The sequence below is a fragment of the Leopardus geoffroyi genome, chromosome B3 (genome assembly GCF_018350155.1).
Source record: "Leopardus geoffroyi isolate Oge1 chromosome B3, O.geoffroyi_Oge1_pat1.0, whole genome shotgun sequence".
In the NCBI taxonomy this organism is placed as follows: Eukaryota; Metazoa; Chordata; class Mammalia; order Carnivora; family Felidae; genus Leopardus; species Leopardus geoffroyi.
Genome location: NC_059337.1, coordinates 100,513,731 through 100,540,541, shown reverse-complemented (window position 1 = coordinate 100,540,541; position 26,811 = coordinate 100,513,731). Strand labels below are relative to the sequence as shown.

General features: G+C 37.0%; 1 protein-coding gene across 2 annotated transcripts; it reads right to left on the bottom strand.

The window, feature by feature from the left end:
* Positions 1–671: 671 nt before the first annotated feature.
* PSMC6 (proteasome 26S subunit, ATPase 6) lies at positions 672–23,601 on the bottom strand. 2 transcript variants are annotated; one of them, XM_045450975.1, is made up of 14 exons: positions 23,400–23,601; positions 22,086–22,165; positions 21,959–21,998; positions 21,656–21,708; positions 19,438–19,505; positions 19,090–19,204; positions 15,608–15,695; positions 13,730–13,791; positions 13,522–13,645; positions 12,870–12,931; positions 10,675–10,795; positions 10,464–10,544; positions 5,296–5,367; positions 672–1,469 (listed from the first exon to the last, which is right to left on the bottom strand). In XM_045450975.1, exons 1-14 carry the CDS (start codon positions 23,524–23,526, stop codon positions 1,351–1,353), a joined length of 1,212 nt encoding a protein of 403 aa, XP_045306931.1. In that variant the 5' UTR covers positions 23,527–23,601; the 3' UTR covers positions 672–1,350. The 2 variants fall into 2 exon arrangements, with proteins under 2 accessions (XP_045306931.1, XP_045306932.1); XM_045450976.1 differs by lacking the exon at positions 22,086–22,165 and having other exon boundaries at positions 23,400–23,535.
* Positions 23,602–26,811: the final 3,210 nt, after the last annotated feature.

Here is a 26,811-nt window from a genome sequence, read left to right as displayed (position 1 = left end):
AATTGCAAATTACAATGAATAAGGTTAAAAGAATCACATATTTGACCTACACGCCCTTGACAAACATACTATTATTTTTATATTGTCATATTTATGAAACACACTACCAACATATATAGAACCATTCAATAACTTGAGTATTAGGTGGCTAGTTTGAGTGCTCCATTTTCTCTATCACTAAACTATTCTCTACCTTTTAAAGTTATAAAAAGACATACAATACTCTGCAAGTAACTTTTTAATTTGAAAAATGATTGTATAATTATCCAAGTCATATATCACACATTCTTTAGTGTTTATGAAAAGTGAAGTCAAGTTGTTTTTGTTTAAACAGCACCTTTAATAAGATAATCTCAGGTGATGCCAACAATTTCCTATTTTAATCTGTTAAAGCTTAAGTCCACATGATAGAAGAATTGTGTGTAGGTAACAGAACTTCAGCTTTGAACATTTCTGACATCAACATCCCCTACATCAAACACTCTTAGCTTAGTATCCATAGATACCTACGGAGCCAATGGGTGAGTTTGGGAAATAATAAATCTCCTTAAATTTTAGTGTATGCAAAATTGTGTGTATGTACATCTGACTTTTTCTGGGAAGAGGGTCCACACCTTAATATTCTGAAAAGGGAACTATCATCTCACATAAATCAAGAAAACCAAGTCACATTTGTTAGCAAATATTACTTTTAATCAATCTAAAAAATGGTTATGGACATGCATGTACTATTTCAATTAGCTATCATACAGTCTAATCATAGGTGAAGACTGAATAAAGACCTTCCATTATCAATATAGATATACACATCTACGCTTTATATAACAAGACGCTGTCAGGAACACTGAGTGTGTGTACGGTTTTAAAATTCAAAAGCCTATAATCTAAATAGAATTCATTTTGATTATTAAATAATTTACTAAAAGGACCATCATAAACGTAATCTTTAAAAAGACAAAAATATACGTAGGAGAACTAAAACAGATTTTATTCAACTTTTTAGGATGAGGAAAACAAATGATATAAAATAAGTCATAAGAAATGCTCTCATACTACGATTTCAAACTACTTTCAATGTTTTACAAAATGGTCACACAGCAAATACGAAAAGCTTCAACATACTCATAACTTTTGCTGCAATAAATGCAATATTAACAAACATACAAATTTCTTCTGTACCAATCTTAAAAGTAGAATTACTCAATTACTAATTTTTACAGTGTTATCCATACATATTTTTATTCATATGCTTTTAATGAGATCATTGCCAATACATACATTATTTTCCTTAACTTTATTTTTACATTAAGCCAGGATCTGTCATGCAGTCATCAAAAACCTTCCAGTAAATTACACAGGTTTGTAGTCCAATTTAGACTCTAGCTTCTTAGAATCAGCCACTTTTCTGACTGCTTTCATGAAGTCTTCCTGTACTACAAAATCATGATCAGCACGAATTGCAAACATACCTGTGGAAAACAGAACAACATGACTGCTATATATAACATGTAAATAATTTATTGTAAGAAAACTAAGAGGGAGTGGGCGAAATCGGTGAAGGTAGTCAAAAGGCACAAACTTCTAAGGATAAAATAAATCCTGAGGATGCAATATACAGCATGGTGACTATACTTAATAATACTGTAGTCTATATTTGAAATTGCTGAGAGTAGATCTTAAAAGTTCTCATCAAAGAAAAAAATACCTTGTTTACTATATGTGGTGATAGATATTAACTAGATTTATTGTAGTGATCATTTACAATATATCAAATAATTATGTTGTACATCTGAAACTAATATTATTTGACAATTGTTATCTCAATAAAAAACAATAAAAAAAATTTTTTTTAGGAAAATTAAGTAATTTAATTCTGTGGAGTAAATGTGAAGGAGCCTAGATTTATTTTGGAAGTAAACACTACCTCATTATGGGGCTTGAACTCATGACCCCAAGATCGAGTCATACACTCCATTGACTGAGCCAGCCTAGTTGCCCGTAGATTTACTACTTCTGAGCCAATAGTTCTAATTTATTAAAAACAACCATCATTGTTCAATTAATTTGCTTAGCTATATTGAGTATTATTTTCCAAACCAAAAGCGAGACAACAATGAGAAAACTATCTGGATATTTAAAATCTAACTCACACAGTCCCTGTATCTAATGACATTCCGAAAAAGCAAAATAAAGCCCTACTATCAATAAAACATACACATCTTAAGCAGTGGTTTCTTAACTCTACAGACAACAATTGTCTGGAAGGAGGGAACACGTGTATAATGTGGGAAAACACAAAACACCTTCAGTAATTTTGATAGCCTTTCCTTCTTAATAATCAAAAGCTTAAAGAATAGGAATTAAACAAAGTCAACACTGGGCTTTATCAAAAATCAGTGACAATAATCACATAATTAAAATTTACCTTTTTTATGTACAAATTGATATTTTATATGAATTTCACACTCAAGTATCACAATTCAACTTTTTCAAGTTAATGATAAGTTACTTGTCAAATACTACTTGACATGGATATGGGTCCAAGATTTTGAGACAATCCCAATTTCATGATAAGCTAAAGCTGGTAAGTTATCACTATGTACTAATATTTTCATTGAAGATCTGCTTACATTTTCATTTATGTAAAATGAGTGCAATAGAAGATTTCAAGGGTTATTTTCTATCTTCCAAGATTTCTACCTACCTAGTCTTGGAAATAGCCATTCTATGTTGTACTCAGAAATCAGGTGAATGGGAATTTCTAGTTTTTAATATTGAAGTTTTTTAAAACCTGTTTTGGAGGTGCCTGGGTGGCTCAGTTGGCTAAGTGTCCGACTCTTGATTTTGGCTCAGGTTATGATCTCACGGTTCATGGGATTGACCCCTGCATTGGGCTTGGGCTCTGTGCTGACAGTGCGAAGGCTGTTTGGGATTCTCTCTCTCCCTCCCTTCCCCTCTCTCTGCCCTCCCCAGCTCTCTCTGTGTCTTTCAAAATAAATAAATAAACTTTAAAATGAAATAAAATAAAAATAAAATAAAATATAAATAAAAATAAAAATAAACAAAATAAAATAAAATAATAAAATAAAACCTGTTTTGAAGGCTACTTATTTTTCCAAACTTTGTGCATATGACTGTTTCCAAACCATTATTTAGTGAATGGCTGAGCCTGAGTTACATTCCAATCCAAAAAGGCTAATCTCAGGATGTGAATGGAAAAGACAACTATAACTGAATCAAGTTTATTTTACATTGCAGAAAGATGTTAACAAAAAAGGCTTAAAGTCTGATAATAAGAAAACCAAAGAATTTTAGTGTCTCCAAATATGAACACCCCAGGCCATTTAAAAAGCTAAGATTGTAATCTATACCAAAGTTACAGCTCTTTACTGGAAATAGCTAAAATCATTTTTTTGTTTTGTTTTGTTTTAAGTAAGCTCTACGCCCAACATGGGGCTTGAACTTAACACCCTGAAGTCAACAATCACATGTTCTACCAACTCAGTCAGCCAGGCACCCCAGCCTAAAATGTTTTTACAATATGTGAAGTATACAAATTTCTAGTTGTAAGATAAGTAAGTACTAAGGATGTAATGTACAACATAAGGACTATAGCTAACATTGCTATAGGATATATAAGAAAGTTAAGAGAGTTCTTATCACAGGAGAAAATATTTTTCCTTCTTTCTAACTGAATCTATATGAGAAGATAAATGTTAGCTGAACTTATTGTGGAAATCATTGCATAATATATGTAAACCAAACCATCATGCTGTACAACCTAAACTTATGCAGTGATATATGTCAATTATTTGTTGATAAAACTGAAAAAAAAAAAGCAAAAAACAAATACAATTTGATGGTATGAACCTTTAGGATTATGACATTGCTTTTGTTTAGATTCCAATTTCATCAAAGCAATATTCTAATAATTTGGTCCAGTGTAGATTTTGGAAAGACACTGTCATAAATTATTCTAAGTAGTTCAAGCTACATCCAAGTTTACCACTTAATGTGTTTTGTTTATTAGGAGGTCTTTGTGAGCATGATTTACTCTGACCTGTACTGAGTTTCTAAACCTGCAGATTTCTGATCCAGGTACTGAGTCATCATATACCCATTAAGATACTGCTATGGAGAAGCCATATCTGAGCAGCCTCTTTAAACTGTTAAATTTAGGGGCGCCTGGGTGGCGCAGTCGGTTAAGCGTCCGACTTCAGCCAGGTCACGATCTCGCAGTCCGTGAGTTCGAGCCCCGCGTCGGGCTCTGGGCTGATGGCTCAGAGCCTGGAGCCTGTTTCCGATTCTGTGTCTCCCTCTCTCTCTGCCCCTCCCCCGTTCATGCTCTGTCTCTCTCTGTCCCAAAAATAAATAAACGTTGAAAAAAAAAAAAAATTAAAAAAAAAAAAAACTGTTAAATTTATAAGAAATGCTAAAGGTGATATGAAAACAAGAGGAAATGACATATTGTAATACTTAAAAAAAAAACAAAAAACTGTTCACCCGCAACCTAGGAAAGTCAGTAACTATAAAAACTAGGGTAAAAATTAATTTTTTTTAATTTTAAGATTCTGTGTGGAGGACAAAGACTAAATGGCTCTATGTATGGTTTTAATGCCACCTGGCATTAAAATTTTTAAAAACAGGATCACACAATCCATAGAGAAATCTGTATTAAAAAAACTATTACATTTTACACAAGTTGCATGATCACAAAATTCATAAATCAATCTTACAACGCTTATTGCTAAAACTAGTATCGGAAAACAAGTTATCCACTTTGCGGCAAATACTTCTGGTGCTAGCACAGTCTAATTTCAGCCACAGTTGTGGCAGACACTTCTGCACACTCTCAGACTTACTTCAGGGGGCCAGTATGCTATCACATGCAAGTCTTTCCACATTCTGGTCTAAGGCATCTAGAAGTATAAAGGAGTTAACATCCCCAAGGGTAAATTATCATCCAGTGGGGGATGACAGCTGGTAAATAAATGCTCCAGTCTCCCATAGATCAGCCATTCTGTATGTCTGTCTGAGATGTCATCAAATCAAATCCCACCTGTCTATACCAGCTACGTCAATGATGCACCCTTACAATAGCTTTCCCTCTTTCCATTGCACTTTCCTGTTCTCTCCTGCTTCCTGGAATCAGTTCCCCCTCCCTTACCCCCCGCAAAAAAACAAGTACCTAAATCCTCACAAAGCCCAGGCTCTTCTTTTGGACAAATCCAAACACATTTTTAGCAAATTAAATAAATCAACATCAATAATAAAAACTGTACTTTAAACACATACCTGCTTCAGTACAAACATTTCTCAGGTCTGCTCCATTAAAGCCATCTGAAAGCTTCACAATTGCTTCATAATCTGTTTAGGAAAAAATGCTGGAAATTAGTTTTAAAAAAATTTAGCCTTTTTCTTGATTTATGCCTATATAGAAAATTTAACTGCAGACCTTGCTTTGAATTTGACCAGCTAGGCATCATCTCTGTTGACATTCCTCCAAAATATTTAGCAAGTCCTCCACAATATTAACTACCAAAACTTATACTTCTATGAAATAAACCAGCACCAAGCAGAAATAAACATGCTTTTGACATTTTAAAACCAAGAAATAGCATCAAGATCTGAAAGCATCTTAACCTGTTTCTATGCAATGAAACAATTATGCATATGTGAACTTAAGATATCTGTCAAGCCAGGAATCTTATAAAAACTGCAACCAGGGCACCTGGGTGGCTCAGTCAGTTAAGTGTCTGACTCTGACCCAGATCATGATCTCATGGTTCGTGAGTCAGAGCCCCACACTGGGCTCTGTGCTGACAGCTCAGAACTTGGAGCTTGCTTTGGATTCTGTGTCTCCCTCTCTCTCTGCCCCTCCCCTGCTTGCTCTATCTCTCTCTCTTTCTCAAAAAATAAATAATAAAAATTAACATAAAAATTAAAAAAAAACTATAACCAAATCTTTAATTTGAATAAACCTAAGATATCAAAATCAACTGTAACCACAATGGAATTTAGTCACATTAATATAAAATATACCAGAAACAAATATCAGAAATAATTTTCACATTTTTATCATATTTAAAAAACATTTTTTAATGTTTATTTATTTTTGAGAGAGAGAGAGAGAGGGGGGGAGAGAGAGAGAGAGAGAGACAGAGCACAAGTAGGGGAGGGGCAGAGAGAGAAGGAGACACAGAATCCGAAGCAGGCTCCAGGCTCTCAGCTGTCAGCACAGAGCCTGACGTGGGGCTTGAACCCATAAACCACGAGATCATGACCTGAGCTGAAATCAGATGCCTAACCAAGTGAGACACCCAGGCGCCCCTCATATATTTTTATATAACCATTTTAAATGGCTAGCTTTTCTGGTGTCTGTGCAAGCTCCAAGTGGTGAGGTATCAGATCTATGGTAATAGTAATGGTTAAGTGATCTTCTTAACCACATGACAGACTTGAAATCAAGAGCTGTTGGTTTGGAACAGCAGTTGTGGACTTGATATAGAATAAGGACAGAAATAAGAGACAGCATGAGCTACTACAATGTAATTCTGATGAGACACCTTTGCCAGGCAATCTAGAGTAGGTCAGTCTCTTTTTGAGATTAGATAGATACTCATTAATTAATTTTCCCTCAGGTTCAAGTTCATGAGAGCAGGGATTCCCAAGGTTAGCATAGTATCTGGCACCTAGCAAGAGCTCAGTATTGAAGAAACCTATAAATTGGCATCCTTAGTTAAGCTCAGTCTTTCTAGCTCAAAACTATATTTACTTAAGCAATGAGAAAGTTGGTGAGAGGCAATAATCAACTATTTGTAACTATTTCTGGACCATTAACTTCTAAGGGTCTATAAAGCTGCCTGGTTTATATAGATTATACTAGAATCCCCTAGTCCAGGGGTCAGCAAATTTTCTGTAATGGGCCAGAAAGTAAATATTTTAGGCTTTGCAGGCCATATGGTCTCTGTCAAAACTATGCATTTCTGCTAACGCAGTGGAAAACCAGTCATAGACAATATATAAACAATTGGGAGTGGTTGTGTTACAATAAAACTTTATTTACAAAAAGAGGCATCAGATAGAATTTGGCCCACATCAATGGTTTGCTGACCTCCATCCTAGAGTCCACTCTCTCACTATTGTAGCTAACTACTTTTTAACTTTTTCTCTGTCCTCAAATGTCTAGCAATACTTCCCCATCTTCACTCTGAACTTGCTTCCTATTTCACTGAGAAAATAAATGCATTCAGAAGAAAAATTTTATAAGTTTCTGCCATATTTCAGATACTGCCATCATCAGTATCTATTTATTCTGCTTTCCCTCCTATCCTCACAAATGACAAGTCTATGCTCACAGACAGGGCCAACCTCTCTTCAAGGAAAGTGCATTATCAATTTCTCTCTCTCTCTCTCCTAGATTACTTGCATTAAGCACTAAAAAAGTGTTGTAAATTCTTCCATCTTAAATAAACTCTCCCAAATTTTCATTCACCTCCATTTCCACTACAGCTACATTTCTTCTCTTCTCTCTTTGCTGCAGAATTCCTTGAAACAAATGTCTAAAAACGATGCCTCTCTGTACAATCTCCTTGAAACTCATTTGAGGTAGGCTCTCTCTCTCTCTCACCACTCCAAACAAATTGCTTTGATAAGGTCACCAATTACCTCCACATAGTAAATCCAAAGATCCATTCTCAGAACTCTTTTTATCTGACTGTCAGCATTTAACAGGGAATTACTCCCTCCTTGTATCAATTTCTTCATTTATCTTCCAAGACATCATCAGCTCCTGGTTTAACTTCCCTCTATGACTATACCTTCTCAGTCTCCTTTGATGGTCTTCATCTCAGTTTCTTAAAATTGGAATTAGCTCAGTTTTTTTTTTTTTTTTAATGTTTATTTTTGAGAGAGAGAGAGCATGAGCAGGGAAGGGGCAGAGAGAAGGGGACAGAGGATCCGAAGCAGGCTCTGTGCAGACAGCAGCCAGGCTGATGCGGTGCTTGAACTCACAAACCGTGAGATCATGACCTGAGCAAAAGCCAAACAACCAACTGAGCCACCCAGGCACCCCTCAGCTCAGTTTTTGAACATCTTCTCTATCTACATTTACTTCCTTAGAAATCTCATCTAATCTCAAGACTTCAAAAAAATTTTTATGCTGTTATTATCCACAATTATATCTCCAGAATAGACCATCCCAATAAACTATCCATGCATATAGAATTACCAAGCAACGTCTTTATTTCGATCTCTAATTGGTATCTCAGATTTAATATATTCAGAATCAAATTCTTTATTCTCCCTTTAAAACCTAATCTTTCCAGTCTCCCCCATTTTAAATGATGACAACTCCATCTTTCCAGTTGCATGAGTCAAAAACCTAAGTCTTCCTGGTTCTTCTCGTTACCTTACACCCCATAACTGATTCATTAGCAAGCCCTGTAACTTCTATTTTCAAAATATGTCCAGAATCTCATTATTGTAAGACTTTGCTACCACCTGAGACCACACCACCATCTTGTGCCTGGATTATCCAAATATCCTCCTAACTTATCCTCTTGTTTCTGTCTTTGCCCTTCTGTGTGCAACCAGAATGATCTTATTTAACATAAGTCAATTATAAAATATTTACAGATGATACGATATAATGCCTGAGACTTGCTTTTTAAAAATCCAGAAGGAAGGTAAGAAGAGGTGGAAGAGATCACAGATGAAACAAGATTTGCCAAGAGTTATTAATTATTAAAGCTGGGTGGGTGATGAGTACCTAGGGTTACAAGTTCATTATACTCTTATCTCCACTTCTATGTATTTCTAATTTTCTACATTACAAAGTTAAAATAACAAACGTAAGATCATAGCATTCCTCTGCTCACAATCTTCCAATGACAAAAATAAAATAAAAGCCAAAGTTCCTACACAATGGCCTCAATAAGGCTCTTTGCAATTTGATTCCCATTATTTCTATGATTTCACTTGCTACTACTATCTTGATTACACTGCCACAGACACCCTGGCCTCTTTGCTACTCCTGGAATGTTCCAGTCATATACCTGCCTCAAGTTCTTCCTCTTGCTGTTCCCTCTGCTTGATTTTCCCTTAAATATCTATACCTAGTTCCTTCACCTTTTTAGGTCATTGGTTGAAAATCACTTTCTTGGTTAGGCTTTCCTCTGCTTCCTCCTCTCCACCTCCATTTAAAAAGGTATATAGGGGCCCCTGGGTGGCTCAGTCAGTTAAGCATCTGATTTCAGCTCAGGTCATGATCTCATAGTTTGTGGGTTCGACACCTGCATGGGGGTCTGTGCTGATAGCTCAGAGCCTGGAGCCTACTTCAAATTCTGTGTCTCCCCATCTCTCTGCCCTCCCCTGCTCACATTCTGTGTCTCTCTTTCAATAATAAATTTTTTAAAAAGTTAAAAATAAATAAATCAATGTATATAATCATGGGCGCATAGGTAGCTCAGTTGGTTAAGTGTCCGACTTTGGCTCAGGTCATGATCTCATAGTTCATGGGTTCAAGCCCCATATCAGGCTGTCTGCTGTCAGCGCAGAGCCCGCTTCGGACCCTGTACCCGCCCCCTACCCCCACTCTGCCCCTTCCCCACTTGCACTCTCTCAAAAATAAATATACATTATGGGGTACCTGGGTGGCTCAGTCAGTTGAGTGCTCGACTTCAGTTCAGGTCACCATTTCACAGCTTGTGACTTTGAGCCCTGCATCAGGCTCTGTGCTGACAGCTCAGAGCCTGAAGCCTGCTTCAGATTCTTTCTCCCTCTCTCACTGACCCTCCCCTGCTCACGCTGCTCTCGGTCTCTCTCTCTCTCTCAAATAAACAAACATTAAAAATAAATAAACATACATTTTATTTTATTTTTTTTTTTAATTTTTTTTTTTTCAACGTTTATTTATTTTTGGGACAGAGAGAGACAGAGCATGAACAGGGGAGGGGCAGAGAGAGAGGGAGACACAGAATCAGAAACAGGCTCCAGGCTCTGAGCCATCAGCCCAGAGCCTGACGCGGGGCTCGAACTCACGGACCGCGAGATCGTGACCTGGCTGAAGTCGGACGCTTAACCGACTGCGCCACCCAGGCGCCCCAAACATACATTTTAAAAAATGTAAATATTCATTCTGACTCCTCACATTACCTATTTCCCTTTTCTTGCTTTATATTTATCCATAGCACATATCACCGTCTAATATACCAAATATTTTACTGACTTTGTCTTTCCTGACAAGAATGTCTACATGGCAGGAATTTGTCATGTTTTGTTCACTGTTACATCCCCAGCACTTAGAATAATTCCTAGCATAAAGTTGATGCTCAACAAATATTAGCTGTTTTTAAGACATTTGCTGAATTTAAGACCAGATTTGGTAGATTATCAGCAATATCCAATAGCAGTTTGCTTCATTTACCAAATGTAAATATACATAAAATAGGTTATTTCCTTACCTATTTCACCATGCTTTGTAATGGGACCTGCATGGATTTTCAATATATCTAATCTTGCTTGCTCATTTGGTAAATCAATATCTGAAAATAAAAAATTAAAATAAATTCTTTTGCAGTCAGGTTTTTTAAAGTAGGGAATGAGAAAGAGATATGGAAAGAGAAATGGGCATAGACAAAGAGAACAGACAGCAGGTAAAGAATTTTAACTCACGTATTTTTCTATCTAATCTTCCTGGACGAAGCAAAGCAGGATCCAGTGTGTCCGGTCTGTTTGTGGCCATGATCATTTTAACTCTATGTAGAGTATCAAATCCATCCATTTGATTCAGTAACTAATATATTTATAAACAAAAATCATTGACAGACTTTTATAAAACATCCCAACCATTAAAAACTAAACCATACACAACTTTTATGTGTCTAATACCATAAAATATATTGTCTACAGATAGTATGCAATCTTCAGAATGACCATTTGATGGAGTATCTTTTCTTTCTCTTATAAAAGCATGTTTTCTAGCCTGATAGTTCCAAGACAGACTATTTAATTATGTGCCTTGTTATAGCTATCAAAAAGGTTTAATAAATCTGAAGGCTTCCATCTAGTCAAGAGTTAAAAAGCTAAACTATGTGGATCTAATTTCCAATATTCAAATTGTTTTCATAGTTCCTTTTAAAAATAAACACTATTAATAAAATCTAATGTATGTCTTAAGCTAGCCAAACATAAATTTACATTCAGATAAGCAGATACAATGACATTTCTATAAGTCTGATAATAAATCTATTAAATAGCTTTTAAATAATTCTACTATATATAGAAATACTGAGACACTAAACATACGTCAATTCCTAAAAGGTTTTTTGAATAAATATTGAAACGCCTAACTGCATTCAACAAACTCTTTAAAATACAGCTAGCATGGGGGCACCTGGGTGGCTCAGTCAGTTAAACATCCGGTTTTGGCTCAGGTCATGATCTCATAGCTCATGAGTTCGAGCCCCGTGTTGGGCTCTGTGGTGAAAACTAAGAGCCTGGAGCCTGCTTCGGATTCTGTCTCCCTCTCTCTATCCCTCCTCCACTCACATTCTGTCCCTCTCTCTCTCAAAAATAAACATACATTTAAAAAAAATTTTTTTAAATAATAATATACAGCTAGCATGAGGCGTCTGGGTGGCTCAATTGGTTAAGCATCCGACTTCGGCTCAGGTCATGATCTCGTGGTTTGTGGGTTTGAGCCCCACATTGGGCTCTGTGCTGATAGCTCAGAGGCTGGAGCTTGCTTTGAATTCTGTGTCTCCCTCTCTCTGCCCTTCTGCTCATGTTCTGTCTGTCTCAAAAATGAATAAACATTAAGAAAAAATTTTTTAAATATAGCTAGCTTAACAATATGTCTATTTCTTTCCCAAAATATCTGTTAGCTAACAACACATCAGTTACCTGAATAAGACTAGCATCTGTGTTGTCTTAAAATACCTCAATTTAAGGTTTCTAAGAGAATCTATTACTAACTTGAAAATACTGTATATATTCTAAGCAGATCATTATAATTTACAAAAAGCAATTTTCAAATACTCCTACTGAGGTAGAATTTGGCACTGTATTACCTATGCTACCTAGCTTGTCTTTGTAGAAGTTGAAAAATGTGTTTGGGAACTTGCCATCGCTTTCACAGAATTTAGAGTGGGGAAAGGCTATATGTACGTTCTAATATTCCATCATCCATCTTCTTCAATTATCAAAACTATTTTAGTTTCTTCTTATTCTCAGCAATAAAGCAAGAGAGGAAAGTATTAGTGATTTTTAGAGCAGCCTCATTCATAACTCATTTATTGCCACCAGTTTTAATATGTCCATTACTCATAAGACATCTTAACAAAACTAGCACAAGATCGTGTTCACAGAATGTGAATTATCAGAAGAACAACATACAATTTAAGTATCTGAATGGTTGGGGCACCTGGGTGGCTCAGCCGGTTAAGCGCCCAACTTCATGATCTCAGTTCATGAGTTCAAGCCCCACATTGGGCTCTGTGCTGACAGCTTAGAGCCTGGAGCCTGCTTCGAATTCTGTGTCTCCCTCGCTCTCTGCCCCTCCCGGCTCGCACTCTGTCCTCTCTCTCAAAAGTAAATAAACATTAAAAAAAAATTTAAAAATCTAAATGGTTGGTCTGTTCAAAATACATGGAATTATATAGCTGTGCATCAAATGGAATTTTGTAGATACCCCTATTATTTTCTTACTAGAGATTGTGGTAGAGAAATGTGTTTATTCCAGATCAAATTTTCAAATTTCATACTTAAGTGTGTTCTTCATTTAAACAATTGTACATATTTTGCCCTTCCAATACCCATGTTTTCATATATACATACAGGCTTCTTTTTAAACCGTTACCAAGCATTACCTCCATTAAAGTTCTCTGAATCTCTCTATCAGCTGAAGTACCCTCAGAAAACCGACGACCACCTAAAATAATGATATGGAAAATCATGCATTACTCTCTTCCTCTACAATCATCATTTAACAAAAGAATGATAATGTCTGGAGTTAAAAACATGAAGATTAAGAATTAAATAGTAAAAATCATACTGACAAAGTTAGAATTGATTTTGGTATGACATGTCTCATTTTGTCAATGTCAAAATTAAACTTCTTTAAGAATTCTTTTTAGGAGTGCCTGGGTGGCTCAGTCGGTTAAGCATCCGACTTCGGCTCAGGTCACCATCTCATAGTTCGTGAGTTCGAGCCCCGCATTGGGCTCTGTGCTGACATCTTAGAGCCTGGAGCCTGCTTCAAATTCTATGTCTCCCTCTCTCTCTGCTCCTCCCCCGCTCATGCTCTCTCTCTCTCCTTCAAAAATAAATAAAAACATTAAAAAAAAAATTTAAAAAAAAAAGAATTTAAAGTAAGAGTCAATTCATTTTGCTACTTCATACAAATTACAATTAGAGGTAAAGCTGGTGAGGGCAGGAAGAAGAGTTCCTTTAGATTTTTAAAAAATTTTCCAACACTTTCAAGAAAAGTTTAAAATAAATTTTAAAAAGTGTTATTCTTACCAATAGCATCTATTTCATCCATAAAAATGATGCATGGTTGATGATCCCTGGCATAATTAAACATTTCTCTGATCAAACGAGCACTTTCACCAATGTACTTGTCTACAATAGAACTAGATACAACCTGATTAAGGAAAAAACATTAAGGTAAACATAAAACAATTCAAATAAAATTTAATCTCAGCTACAAAAAGAATCTTTCCTTTACCTTTAAGAAATTGCAGTCCAGCTGGCTAGCAACAGCTCTTGCCAAAAGTGTTTTTCCTGTACCTAAAACGACAAAAGAAGTCCTAAATAGATGGAAAGCAAAACAAATTCTCAAAAGCCTTTTAAGAATGTTATCCTTCAGATAGTAAATTTGCAAAATGAATGCTAAATCCTAAAGAGAATTTCCATTTAAAATTCTAAAGCACTTCTACTCTCAATATTAAAATTTTAAATTTTATTCAAAACATCTCTTGTAATTCTAAGCATACTGAATTCTAAGCATACCTATATTCAAAAATATCTCAACCCCTATTTACAGGCACTACAATAGAAGCCTTTTATGTTACCTGATAATCCATTGGTCTATCCTGCATAATGAATGGATCTTTTACCTATGCATATTGTAACATCAAATATTGCTTATTTGGAAACTATTGGTTCAGTGAGTTATGAAAATCTTCCACATGTTGGCATTTTTTAATATACAATTATTTAAAAATCACATTTGTGAATATCACCCATCTCATCTCCTAAGTATTAGCATTAGAAAGTGGTCAGATGTAAGTTTTCAAAAACTAATTTTGGTTGAAAGCTCAACTTTTTATCACTGGTTACAGACAGTGTTAGTTGTTTTAACATAACAGGCTAACTTAATTCATTTTTGAAAAAATGTTTGCCAGATAAGCAATAACCAGTCTGAATAACCAATAACCAGCCTGACAATGACAGAAATGTCTGTAAATCATGTTTGAAAGACAAAATGATATTCCATGAGGGGTGCCTGGGTGGCTCAGTCAGTTAAGCGGCCAACTTCAGCTTGGGTCATGATCTTGGTACGTGAGTTCAAATTCTGCATCAAGCTCTTTGTTGTCTGTGTAAAGTCTGCTTCATATCCTCTGTCCCCCTCTATCTCTGCCCTTCCCCCGCTCTCACTCTCTCCCTCTCTCACACAAAAATAAACATTAAAAAAAAATTATATTCCAGGGGCTCCTGGGTGGCTCAGTCAGTTAAGCGTCTGACTTTGGCTCAGGTCATGATCTCATGGTTCATGAGTTTGAGCCCTACATCGGGCTCTGTGCTGACAGCTCAGAGCCTGGAGACTGCTTCAGATTCTGTGTCTCCCTCCCTCTCTCCCCCATTTCTGCTTGTTCTGTCTCTCAAAAAAAAATGAACAGTAAAAAAAAAAATATTTTAATTATATTCCATTAGAAGCAGCTAATTCAGCTGGCAACTCAAATAACTGCACAAGTGCTTTTCCTAGATATAACTACTCTATCCATTATGCAACAAAAGTGCTTTGCACAGATTTTCCATTTCATCACATAGGATACAAAACATTATTCAAAGATCAGGATTTAATAAAAATAATTTTTACTGCTTCGATAAGGACATTTTAAAGTAAAACTCTTATTTTTATTTTTTTCATACTACAAGTGTGAGCAGTCAATAACACAATGACTACTAGTACCACTTCATGCCACTGACTTAACTGATTCATGCTATGGCATGAGCGATTTTACCCACATTGTTTTTGCATCATCATCGCAGAAGTAAACACTGTGAAAATGGCAACTAATGTCTTAGTATTATCAAAGTAAGGTCTGACCTTGCAGACTCCTTGAAAGTCTCTCGGGAACAGCCAGAGGTCTGTGAACCACACAGGACCAATGCACTAGAATCATACAGCATGTTAAGATGCATATCCTATGAGGCACAAGAAGACTAAGCACACCTGAGAGAACAGCAGACACACATCTCCTATACCTTCCCCACTATGAATAGAGTGGAGGTTGTAATAGCCCACATTAAATTTTCACCTTACTTTTTTATTCCTTCATTCGTTCATTTATTAGTAGGTCAGACATAATTCAACACTAACCTGGTGGTCCATATAACAAACAGCCTTTTGGAGGTATTATTCCCACACGCTGGAATAATTCTGGGTTTGTAAGAGGTAATTCTATCACCTAGAAAAGAAGTTGCATGTTTCTTAAAAAGTCAGTAAAGATTTTGATGAACTTTAAAATACTTCAAGTAAAATATCAGCATAATTAGGTGTACATATTGTAATTCATAATAGATCTAGAATTCTATGCTATGTAAAGCTATTTTTTTTAAGTTTATTTATTTATTTTGAGAGACAGAGAACATGTGCATGTGTGGGAGGGGCAGAGAGAGAGAGGTAGAGAGAATTCCAAGCAGGCTCCACACTGTCAGTGCAGAGCCTGATTTGAGACTTGATCTCACAAACTGAGATCATGATCTGAGCCAAAATCAAGAGTGAGATGCTTAATTAACTGAACCACCCAGGCACCCCTATAAAGATATTTGTATTAGAGATTCTTCTTCAGGTAGATTTAAGAAAAAGTTTTTATGTAAAAATCAATTTAAAAGCCTTTAGTAGTTATTTTAACAAACTACACACTTAACTAAAGAGATGGTTACACAGACATAATTTGTCAAAACACATTTGAATTGTATACTTAAAAAGTATGTGCATTTTAGGGGCACATGGGTGGCTCGGTCAGTAAGCGTCCAACTCTTGATTTTGGGTCAGGTCATGTTCTCACAGTTCGTGAGTTTGATCCAGCTGTCTGCGCACAGCCTGCTTAGGCTTCTCTCTCTGCCCCTCCCCAACTCATGTGCGTGCGTACACATGCTCTGTCTCAAAATAAATAAATAAACTTTTAAAAACATCTGCAGTGGCACATGAGTGGCTCAGTCAGTTAAACGTCCGACTTTGGTTTCAGCTCAGGTCATGATTTCATGGTTCGTGAGTTAGAGCCCTGCATCAAGCTCTGCAGCTGACAGCGCAGGGCCTGCCTGGGATTCTCTCCCTCCTTCCCTGTCCCTCTCTTGCTCACACATGCACGCTGCTGCTCTCTCTCAAAATAAATAAACTTCACAAAAAAATACTGTGCATTTTACTGAATGTAAATCACACCTCAATGAAAAATCATACTACAAAAAAAATGAGGTAAGCAAAAAAGACCTATATTATTTTGCATTTGGGAATGCAACACAAAATAATTACGAAATGAAGAAATTTAGTAAGTTAGAACGGCCATTAGGGGAAAAGGCATAAAAAATTTTCATATGTTGTCATTTTGTCATAGCAGCCTTAAAGGAACCATATATTAAGGCCGCCTAGCTGGCTCAGTTGGGACAGCACGTGACTCTTGATCTCAGGGTCATGAGTTCAATCTCCATGACAGGTATAGAGATTAAAAAAGTAAATAAATTAATTTTTTAAAAAAAGAACCATATAGTCTGCTCTCAATATCCTACTAAGACTGATTTAAGGAAAGAAAACTGGAGAATAATTGAGGGTTTGATGCCCAGCTTAAACTCTTTATAGTACCAGTAACTTGAAACATAAGCTTCTACTGAATAGTTGTGTTCATGAGGTGTGACTAAGCAAAAAGTGTAAGAATCCATATTCTTAGTGTCTGCAGATGGAAAAGTACTACATGTGCGTGGATTATGTATGTGTATGTTTTTGTATGAGAGAGACAGAGAGAGAGACATTCTTTCTGCTCCTATGGCTGATGTAGCAAATCACTGTCAAAGACAAGATTTCATAGTTCCATGAAGCACTTGCTCTTCCTGTTGCCCTTTCATTAACCACAAAGTGAGAATAGACTTTTATTTAGAATTAGGCTAGTGCTTCCTCAAGTATGGTCAAAAATAATTTGGATTCAGGGAGCCTGGGTGGCTCAGTTGGTTGTGTCTGACTTCAGCTCAGGTCATGATCCCATGGTTCATGGGTTCAACTCCTGCATCGGGCTCTGTGGTAACAGCGCAGAGCCTGGAGCCTGCTTCAGATTCTCTCTCTCCCTCTCTCTGCCCCTCCCTTGCTCATGATCTATCTCTCCCACTGTCTCAAAAATAAATAAACATTTTTTTAAAATAAGGAAGAAGAAGGAGGAGAAGGAGGAGAAGGAGGAGGAGGAGGAGGAAGAGGAGGAGGAGGAGAATAATTTGCTTTCATAGTCACCTGGAATGCTTAAATGCTAATTCTTGAGTTCCACCCCCAATCTACTGCATCAATATCATGCAGAGGGCCTAGGAATCTGCATCTTTAATAAGAGTTCCAGAAAACTTAATATGCTGATATCTGAAAACTACTGGCTTAAGGCTTAAATCAGATGATGTAAGCTATACCAACTATCCTCATTCATTCCTACATATTGTCATCATAAATTAGGATGAAACCAATGGGACAATGTAATTAGCTTTTAAAGAGAATTGTTAAGGGGCGCCTGGGTGGCTCAGTCAGTTAAGCATCTGACTTCAGCTCAGGTCATGATCTCACAGTTCGTGGGTTCAAGCCCCCATCAGGCTCTGTGCTAACAGCTCAGAGCCTGGAGCCTGCTTCAGATTCTGTGTCTCCCTCTCTCTGCCCCTCTCCTATTCTCTGTCTCTCTCTCTCAAAAATAAATAAACATTAAAAAAATTTTTAAAGAGAATTGTTAAGAAGTTATCTATGGGGCACCTCAGTGACTCAGTCAGTTAAGTGTCCGACTCTTGATGCCTCAGGTCATGATCTCGAGGTCCATGAGATCGAGCTCTGCGTCAGGCTCTGTGCTGACAGAGCAGAGCCTGCTTGGGATTCTTCTCTTTCTCTGTCCCTCCCCTCTCAAAACAAACAAACAAACAAACAAACAAACAAAAAAGCCATCTGTGCCATGAAGCAAGGCAATCCTGATTTGATCGGAAGAGCTTAAAAGGGTTATGTCACCCTAAGGCCAATATTTTTCTTAAATGGCAGCAAACAGCTTTATCAAAATAACATGTTTAAGGTACAGGAAGCCTGGCTGGCTCAGTTTGTGGAGCATGAGACTCTTTGTCTCGGGGTTTTGAATTCAAGCCCCACATTGGGTATGGAGATTACTTTAAAAAAATTGTTTTGACATCTTAAAAAAATGTATTTAAGGTACAGGTAACTGACTTTAAGGATGGGAAGCTAATATTAGTAAGGTTACGGGAAAAACTGTATTACACACGTTATCTATATATGCTCTGATCCCAGCAACCTAGGATAATCAAAACCACAGATAGCATGGGCATTGGATTTATATCAATTATTAGCTTTTTTTTTTTTTTTGGTCACAAAAAGAGCGGAGTTTTTCCAACACCAAATTATCTCCAAATCAACAATACCTATAATTTTTTTTAATACCTATAATTTTGAGAGCTAGAAATTCAGTGCTATTTTTCTCTCAGCAAGAATATTAAATGTATAATATTCAGTAACCACTATTTGGACAAAGTAATCTTTCATTTTCTTTCTCCCTTTGGGTATCATAAAACCAGTACTATTTGTTAATAAGTTCAGAGAACAAAGCGTCCACTACCAACCTCTCTCAATTCCCGAATCTGTTCTGATAGTCCTCCAATCTCAGAATAAGAAACATTCCCAGGGTCCTCATGAGACATGTTGTAGACCAGTGGATCCACCTCTCTTGGCAAATATCTAAAATGATAAGGTGTGTATTTTTCTTTTACAAGATGTATTTTCTCTCAGCCTACAGAGAATAAATTACTTGCTTATGTAAGCATCTATAGATGATCTTATAAAAATGTGTTTACATTAATTAGAAATTAGTAAAAGGGAAAAAGTGGCAAAATATTCAGTGATCTCAAGAAGCATATACTATACATAAAAACTTCTCTTTGTGAAAGGAAAAGGTAGAATAAGAAACCTACCTCATGATAGTTAGTGTAGTCATATCCAAAGCAACTCTTGTTCCTGGCTTCAGCTTACTTTTGTCAAGCTAATTTTATAAAACAAAAAGTGTTACATAAACACTTAAAAGGGGAAATACTACTCTAAAAAGAAAAAGCCCAATATTTAGAAGCCACATAATCACTTTCAGTCTTCAGAGAGAACACTAATATTAGATTATAAACACCATGCCAACAGAAGGGCTTGTAAAAGTAATAATTCAAAGTTACTTCCTTTAAAAAAATAATGCCCTTTATGCAACCTCAGCATGAAATGTGATATCACTAATATACAAAGTTTGTGGTGGAAAATGCCTTGCTTTTAAAGAAAAAAACGGATATTTTTATTTTACTTCCAAAGGCTATTTTCATAGTTTATTTTGATTCAGGCACTATAATATAGTGACTTTGGCAATTTGTACCAAAGCACTTATACAGAAATCTATAGGTACATTTGTACCAAAGCACTTGTATAGAAATCTGTAGGTGAATATTTTGGGGTAAGGAAAGGGAAGCACTTTAAAGGTGTGCCCTTTATTTTTTTCTTTTAAAATCTATTTTATTTTTTATTAAATAAATTTGTCATATAACACTATATAAGTTTAAGGTATACGGTGTTACTCTGATATATTTATATATGGTAATATGCCCTTTAGATTTATCTTAAAAACTGCAGCTTTGGGGAAGAACATGTTACTTGACTATAGGAGAAATATACTCATTTTGTACTCCTTTAGAGGTTTTTATTAAAATGCTAAAAACAAAAACAAAAAACCCCAGAACCATCATTCATGCTTTTGCCACATGCCAGATACCATGCTAAATAAATTATATATTAGGCTGAATCATACTAAACAACTTACTGGCATACTTAGGCAGGGTAACTTATTTGGCTAGAATTAGATAGAGACTATCCAACAGATTCACCTCACACTCAGGGTGTTACCTTTCCAAAATTACTTTTTGATAGTTCAAAAAACAACTTGCCAATACAATTTCAGAATACAAATTACTACTTTTCACAGGATTTTGCAAAGAACTCTAAGTTCAGAATTTAGTGCCAATTAAAATGAAGTGGAGATAGGCAAAAATACTAGTTTTAATATAATGGATTGAACTTTAAAAAGTTGCTAGTGGGGCACCTGGCTGGCTCAGTGGGTGGAGCATGCAACTCTTGCTCTCAGGGTTGTAAGTTGGAGCCCCACCTTGGGGGTGGAGATTACTTAAAAATAAAATCTTAAAAAAAAAAAAAAAAAGTTGCTAATAAGTGAGGTACTTAAAAAAAAGAGCTGAACAAAAATCAATGTAAATCTATTTCAACATTTATATCTATAGAGAATACAGACTCAGGCTTTTCTAAGATTTTCCAGTTTTCAAATACTCTTGCCCTCATACAACCATGAAATATCTTAGAAATACCAACTCTTGGAATCCAGAAGGCCCTGTAAGGGACATAAAATCTTTTGTCAGACTAGACATTTAATATTTTGATTTAGAAAATGTCTTCCCATTTATATGCTAGGCACAATGCTAGAATAAGATTTAGTCCCTGTGTTATATTCTACTCTACAGTCATGTTGTATCAATGTTTTCAAACATGAACCTGATATGACAAATACTCAGAAAAAGTTCTTTCAATGAATTTATAAGAATGTTTTAAGGATCCTTCCTGAAGAATAGGATAGCACATAAATTGGCCTCAGAGGCTACTAAATTATTTAAAGCCATTTGTTGGCATTTTTGAATGCCAACATGTATTCTAAAAATGAAACTGGCAGTTATTTCCATTTGCCTATTCTAATCTAAATGAAAGCATACCAAATCACCAAATCAACTCAGGCTACAGCAAAGTCTTTGAGTAACATTTCCGAATGTTTAAATATAAGACATAAATAATTGATAAGGTCTAAGTCTCTTCAAAAAAGACATTAAAATAAAATGACCTGAGATATTTTCCAGTTCCAAAATTCTTAGATTTCTATATGTAGAGTTGACTGACACAATGTGATAAGTGTAGAAAGTAGAGAATACCAGGAGTCAATGCCCATAGTTTGAGATCAAGTTTTGTTAGTTATATCTGGACAAATCACCTTTAGGAGTTACAGGCGTAATGCCTGACCTGCTTACCTCAAGAATTAAATAACATATTTACAAAGCACTTTTATAAATTATAAAGCACTATACAAATGTAAAATGTTACCTGTCGACGACAACCCACAACATATCGTGGTCCATTTGTGGCTTTAACAATGACTAGAGGAAGAGAATGAAAGGACAAATTGAAAAATAGAAAGTAAAAAATAAATACATCCACATTGATGGCAGGTTGAGTTTTATTCCTGTCCTCCAAGAAGGTAATAGTTGAAAGAAAATTTAAGTCTATGCAAGAATATCATCTCCCTTCATTACTGTCATTAAAATAATAAGCATTTCAAAAGTTCATGGTGGGAGAAAGGAGAGTCCACTCTTTTTTCTTTACTAATTAACAGTCCAATCCACTTACATTTTTCTTCAGTTAGTTGCTTAAGTACTTCACCTACAATCTGAGAAAGAAAAAAAAGCATTACTTTTTGCCAGTAACAAAAAAACAAATTACCATCACTCCCTACACCCCAAACTCCATTACCTACCTGCCCAACACTTTGTAGGGCCTTCAGATCATTTTCAGACTTTTCATACTGCTTGGTAAGTTCTTTTAATTGTTCCCTTACTGAAATAATATAATTTGAACATTTTTAATTAAACAATAATCTTAGTGAGTTTAAGTCACTAAGTATTACTTTATTTATTTAAGTTTGTTTCAGTCTATTTCACCTTACATATAATTTATATCCACTGTCTGAAACCACAAAAGAAATAATTCCATTTGCAGAGGACATTTTTAAAAATGAAATCTTACAGTTTTTTTTTTTAATTTTTATTCATTTTTGAGAGACAGAGAGTGGGGGGGGGGGGGGGGGGAGGGGCAGAGACAGAGGGAGAAACAGAATCCAAAGCAGGCTCCAGGCTCTGAGCTGTCAGCACAGAGGCCAACGCGGGGCTCGAGCTATAGGAGATCATAACCTGAGACAAAGTTGGAGGCTTAACCTACTGAGCCAACCAGGCTCCCCGAAATGTTACAGTTTAAACGCATCATATTTTTATTGTCTTGATTAGCAATACTTATTCAAGCACATTCGTAACATTGTTACATTGTTAACAGATATTGACACTGACACTTTTGGATTTGCGACTACAAATCCAAATGATAAAAGAGACCCTTCCTCATCTCTTCAGCCACCTACACGGATTAATACTCTATGGCTTTCCACCCTAAAAAAGGTCAACAGGTGCAGTGACCCACAGAATTATATGGTTATGGTCTTTCTTCATTTAATCAAACTATCTGGCTTTTCAGTGAAAGTGCACTACGAAAACACGCAAGCGCCCTTTTAGTTCAGGAGGCAAGGGAAACTTGTGTGCCTGATGGAGTACAACTCAAAATACGAGGAAAGACGAGGGGGGTTATTATGTCCCACCGATGGGCTCCGCTCCGGCTTTCCACCCCAATAACAAGCCATCACCTCGAGTCTCACTTCTTGCTTGAGCTTCCATGACTCAAGCCTCCGTTCTGGGTCCCAGGACTCATCTACACCCCCCTTCTTGCACCCCAACCTGGCAAACATCCCTGGCCCACTTCTTTCCCACTCCTTCTCTAGTCTTCTTCCACTTCCATCTCAGAAATAGGGATGTTCTCTCTGTCACCTGGACCAGAGTGGGCCATTTCTACTGCTCAAGAGGCTGTACTTCCCAACCTCAGGGCCGGATGACAAAGCGCCTTGTCCCTGGACCGAGGCCTTCCTACCCCCGGAGCTCGGTTGCCGGGCTCGGCGAAGGGCCTCTGCTTTGTGAGAGACACATGCAGGTCCAGGCATAGGATTGTATGGAAAGAAAGATGCACTCACACTCCTTGAGACGGCCGTCGATCTCCTTGTGCTCCAGCAGCTTCTTGCGGTAGTCCTGAAGCGCCTTATCTCTAGGGTCCGCCATGATGAGAAGCCGTCGCTCATAGGGGATGCCGGGAATGGCCATGGCCGCCCGGGCGGGGGAAGGGGCGGGGCGAGGGCGGAAAGCCTCCGGGAGGGGGGCGTATTCGTGGGCGACCACGCCCCTTCCGGTTGGCCCCGCCTCTCTACTCCACATCTCCCACTTCTGCGTCTCGGTTCACCTAGGGTGCCGGCGTGCGCTGAAGGAGGCCTCCAGCGACACCGTCCCCTGCAGGTCGAGCTGGGTAAAGCAAGAAGATGTTGTCCGTCCCCTGAGAGGCCTCGATATTGTGAGACCACTGCTCTCCTGGAACCACCAAAGACTTTGTGATACACTGAGATGGCAGTGAAGTAGGCAATGTGCAATCTCTGTATCAGGATAGACTATCAGGATAACACAGATAGCCTATTGGTGGTAACACGGTTCCTCCAGGAACAGAAGGAGTAGGCTATTTTATTCATTCATTCAGTGAACGAGGTACTAAGGGTAAGATCTGAAAATATAATTTCAGAGTGTAATAAATACTATGATGGAAATAAAACATGGCGATGTTATGCAGTAAGGTGAGGAGAACTAATTTAGAAGAACATCTGAGATAAGGAGCCAGCCATGCAACAAACTGGAGAAGAAACTTTCAGAGAGAGGAAACAGCAAGTGCAAAGATCTTCAGGTAAAAAAAGAGCTTGGCTCATTTCTAGGAACAGAAAGGAGGCCAATGAGACCGGAAGAGGGTGGGCTATAGAGAAACGGAGCACAAAATGAAGACGCTGCAGTAGGCTGAGTCAGGAGCTTTTAAAGTCTGACAGAACTCAGATTTCTGTGCTCGGGCAAATTACTTAATCTTTAAAAATCTCTGTAAAATGAGCGTAATAACTGTACCTGTCTCGTAGGGATATCATGAGTATTAAATAAGATATGTGTCTATTAACACAATGTCTGGCACACAGTAAGCACTCAATAGTGTTTTAAATAGTGATTTTAAATTATTTACTTTAAGAGTAGTAATGACCTCAATTTTTGCAGAACAGGTCCCCATTGCTGCACCTCTTCTAGCATTGTTCCTGGGGAGAATTTATTGTTATATTCAATAGACTCAGTCAGAGTCCCCAAATATATGCCATTTGATCTCATCTAATACAGTGGTCCTGGATATTTGAGTTTAAATAGGTATGTTCTACATATACATATAAAGTGCAAATTTATGCAAATTAAATTACCAAAGTCATGTAAAAGATGTCTTCAAACTTCTTAGGAAAAAATCTTATGGGTATTGTATGAATATTATATTCTGTTTTTCTAAATATAATTGTAAATTGCAGTAGATAATAAACAAGGAAGACGGATTGAGCACGGGTAGTCCCTTCTGCTCAGCTGCAAGTGTTCTGGTCAAACTAGCCCGTGGATACCAAAAGATATCACCTCTGACAAGAAATAAAGAAGAGAGGATAAGACAGAGAAAAAAAAGACAGCTCAGTTTGGTTCAATCCAATAAATATTTATGAGCACATAACATACCAATATTTTAAACTCCCTGACCCTTGTTCTTTTTCTGTCATCCATCTGGCGAAAATCCAACTTCAGATGAACCTCCTATCTATTTTCCACATGGCTGCTCACAACAGCCCTGTTTCTTTTTTATATGCACCCATAAGACCATATCCCTCTTCATCAGAAAATGTACCTCAACTTGTAATTTTACATTCATAAGCATGCTTAAATGTTTAGTGTCTTTTCCACCCAGTAGATTATAAGCTCTAGGAAAACAAGGACTGTGACTATTTCTTGCTTATTATTGTATACCCAGAAGATGATTATATATATAAATTATTGAATGAATGGGTATGTGAATATATCAGATATTATAATAGAAGCAGATACAAAAAGACTAAGAAGAGTCATCAGTACTCTAGGACCTTAAAATATCATACAGTAGAGGGATGTCTGGGTGGTTCAGTCGGTTAAGCTTCTGACTTCAGCTCAAGTCATGATCTCATGATTTGAGAGTTTGAGCCCCTCATCAGGCTCTGTGCTGATAGCTTGGAGCCTGGAGCCCACCTCAGATTCTGTATCTCCCTCTCTCTCTGCCCTCCCCTGCTTGCACTCTCTCTCTCTCAAAAATAAATATTAAAAAAATTTTAATATAAAAAATAAAAATAAAAATACCATAAAGTAGAGAAAAAGAGTTTTTAGAAAACTAGGCATATCTTAGTTTTTTTTTGGGGGGGGTCACTTAAAATGATGTCATAACAAACAGTGATGAGATAGATTTAGATCTTCAAAAAAACATTACGGATAATCTCCTAATCTACTTACCTATGATGTGTCATTGATGGGTGCTGCGGTTTTAAAATACATACACAAATTCTTTAATATTGCCCACTTCAAGAAGTAGAGCCTAATTCCCCTTCCCTGGATCTAGCAACTTGCTCTAGAAGAGTCGAATAAAGTGGAAGTGACATTATACAACTACTGAGGCTAGGTGATAAAAGGTATTGGGGCTTCCTCCTTACTTTCCCTTGGATTACTCCCTCTGGGGGAAGCCAGCTGTCATGCCATGAGGACATATCAACAGATCTATGGAAAGGCCCACATGCCAAGGAAGAGCCAACAAGAAACTAAGGCTTCCTGCCAGCAGCAATATGAGTGAAGCTTCTTGGAAGCAGAACCTCCAGCCCTAGGGAAGGAAGCCTTCAGATAACTGAAGCCCTAGTCTTGATTGCAGCATAGTGAGAGACTGAGTCACACAACCCAGTTCAACTACTCCTGAATTGCACAAAAGTCCACAAAAACTGTGAGGCGATAAATATTCATTTGTTTTAAGCTATTAAGTTTTGTGGTAATCTGTTACACAGTGACAGATAACTAATAGGACAGGAACTGATTATTCTAGAGAGAAATTGGGAAACAGTACCAGATAGGCAAGTAGCAACTACTTTTGCTTGCAAATCAGCCACAACACTTGAGTTTTTAGAAAATTGTCATCCCAAATATCTCTCCCTAAATGCCCACGAGAATTCATGTAATTAAATGTATCTATGGCTAAGCAGTAAGATGTTGAGGTAGGAATAGAAGTTGGAATTCCTAGACTTCTGGGAAATACTCTTCTTTAATAAAGTAATACATAAAGACCTTTTTAAAAAAGTACTACAACACTTTGGGGTGCCTGGGTGGCACCCTGGTTGAGGGTCTGACTCTTGCTTTCTGCTCAGGTCATGATCCCATGGTCGTGGGATCCAGCCCCACCTCAGACTCTTTGCTGAGTGTGAAACCTGCTTAAGATTCTCTTTCTCTCTCCCTCTCTCTCTCTCCCTGTGCCCCTCCCCTGCTTGC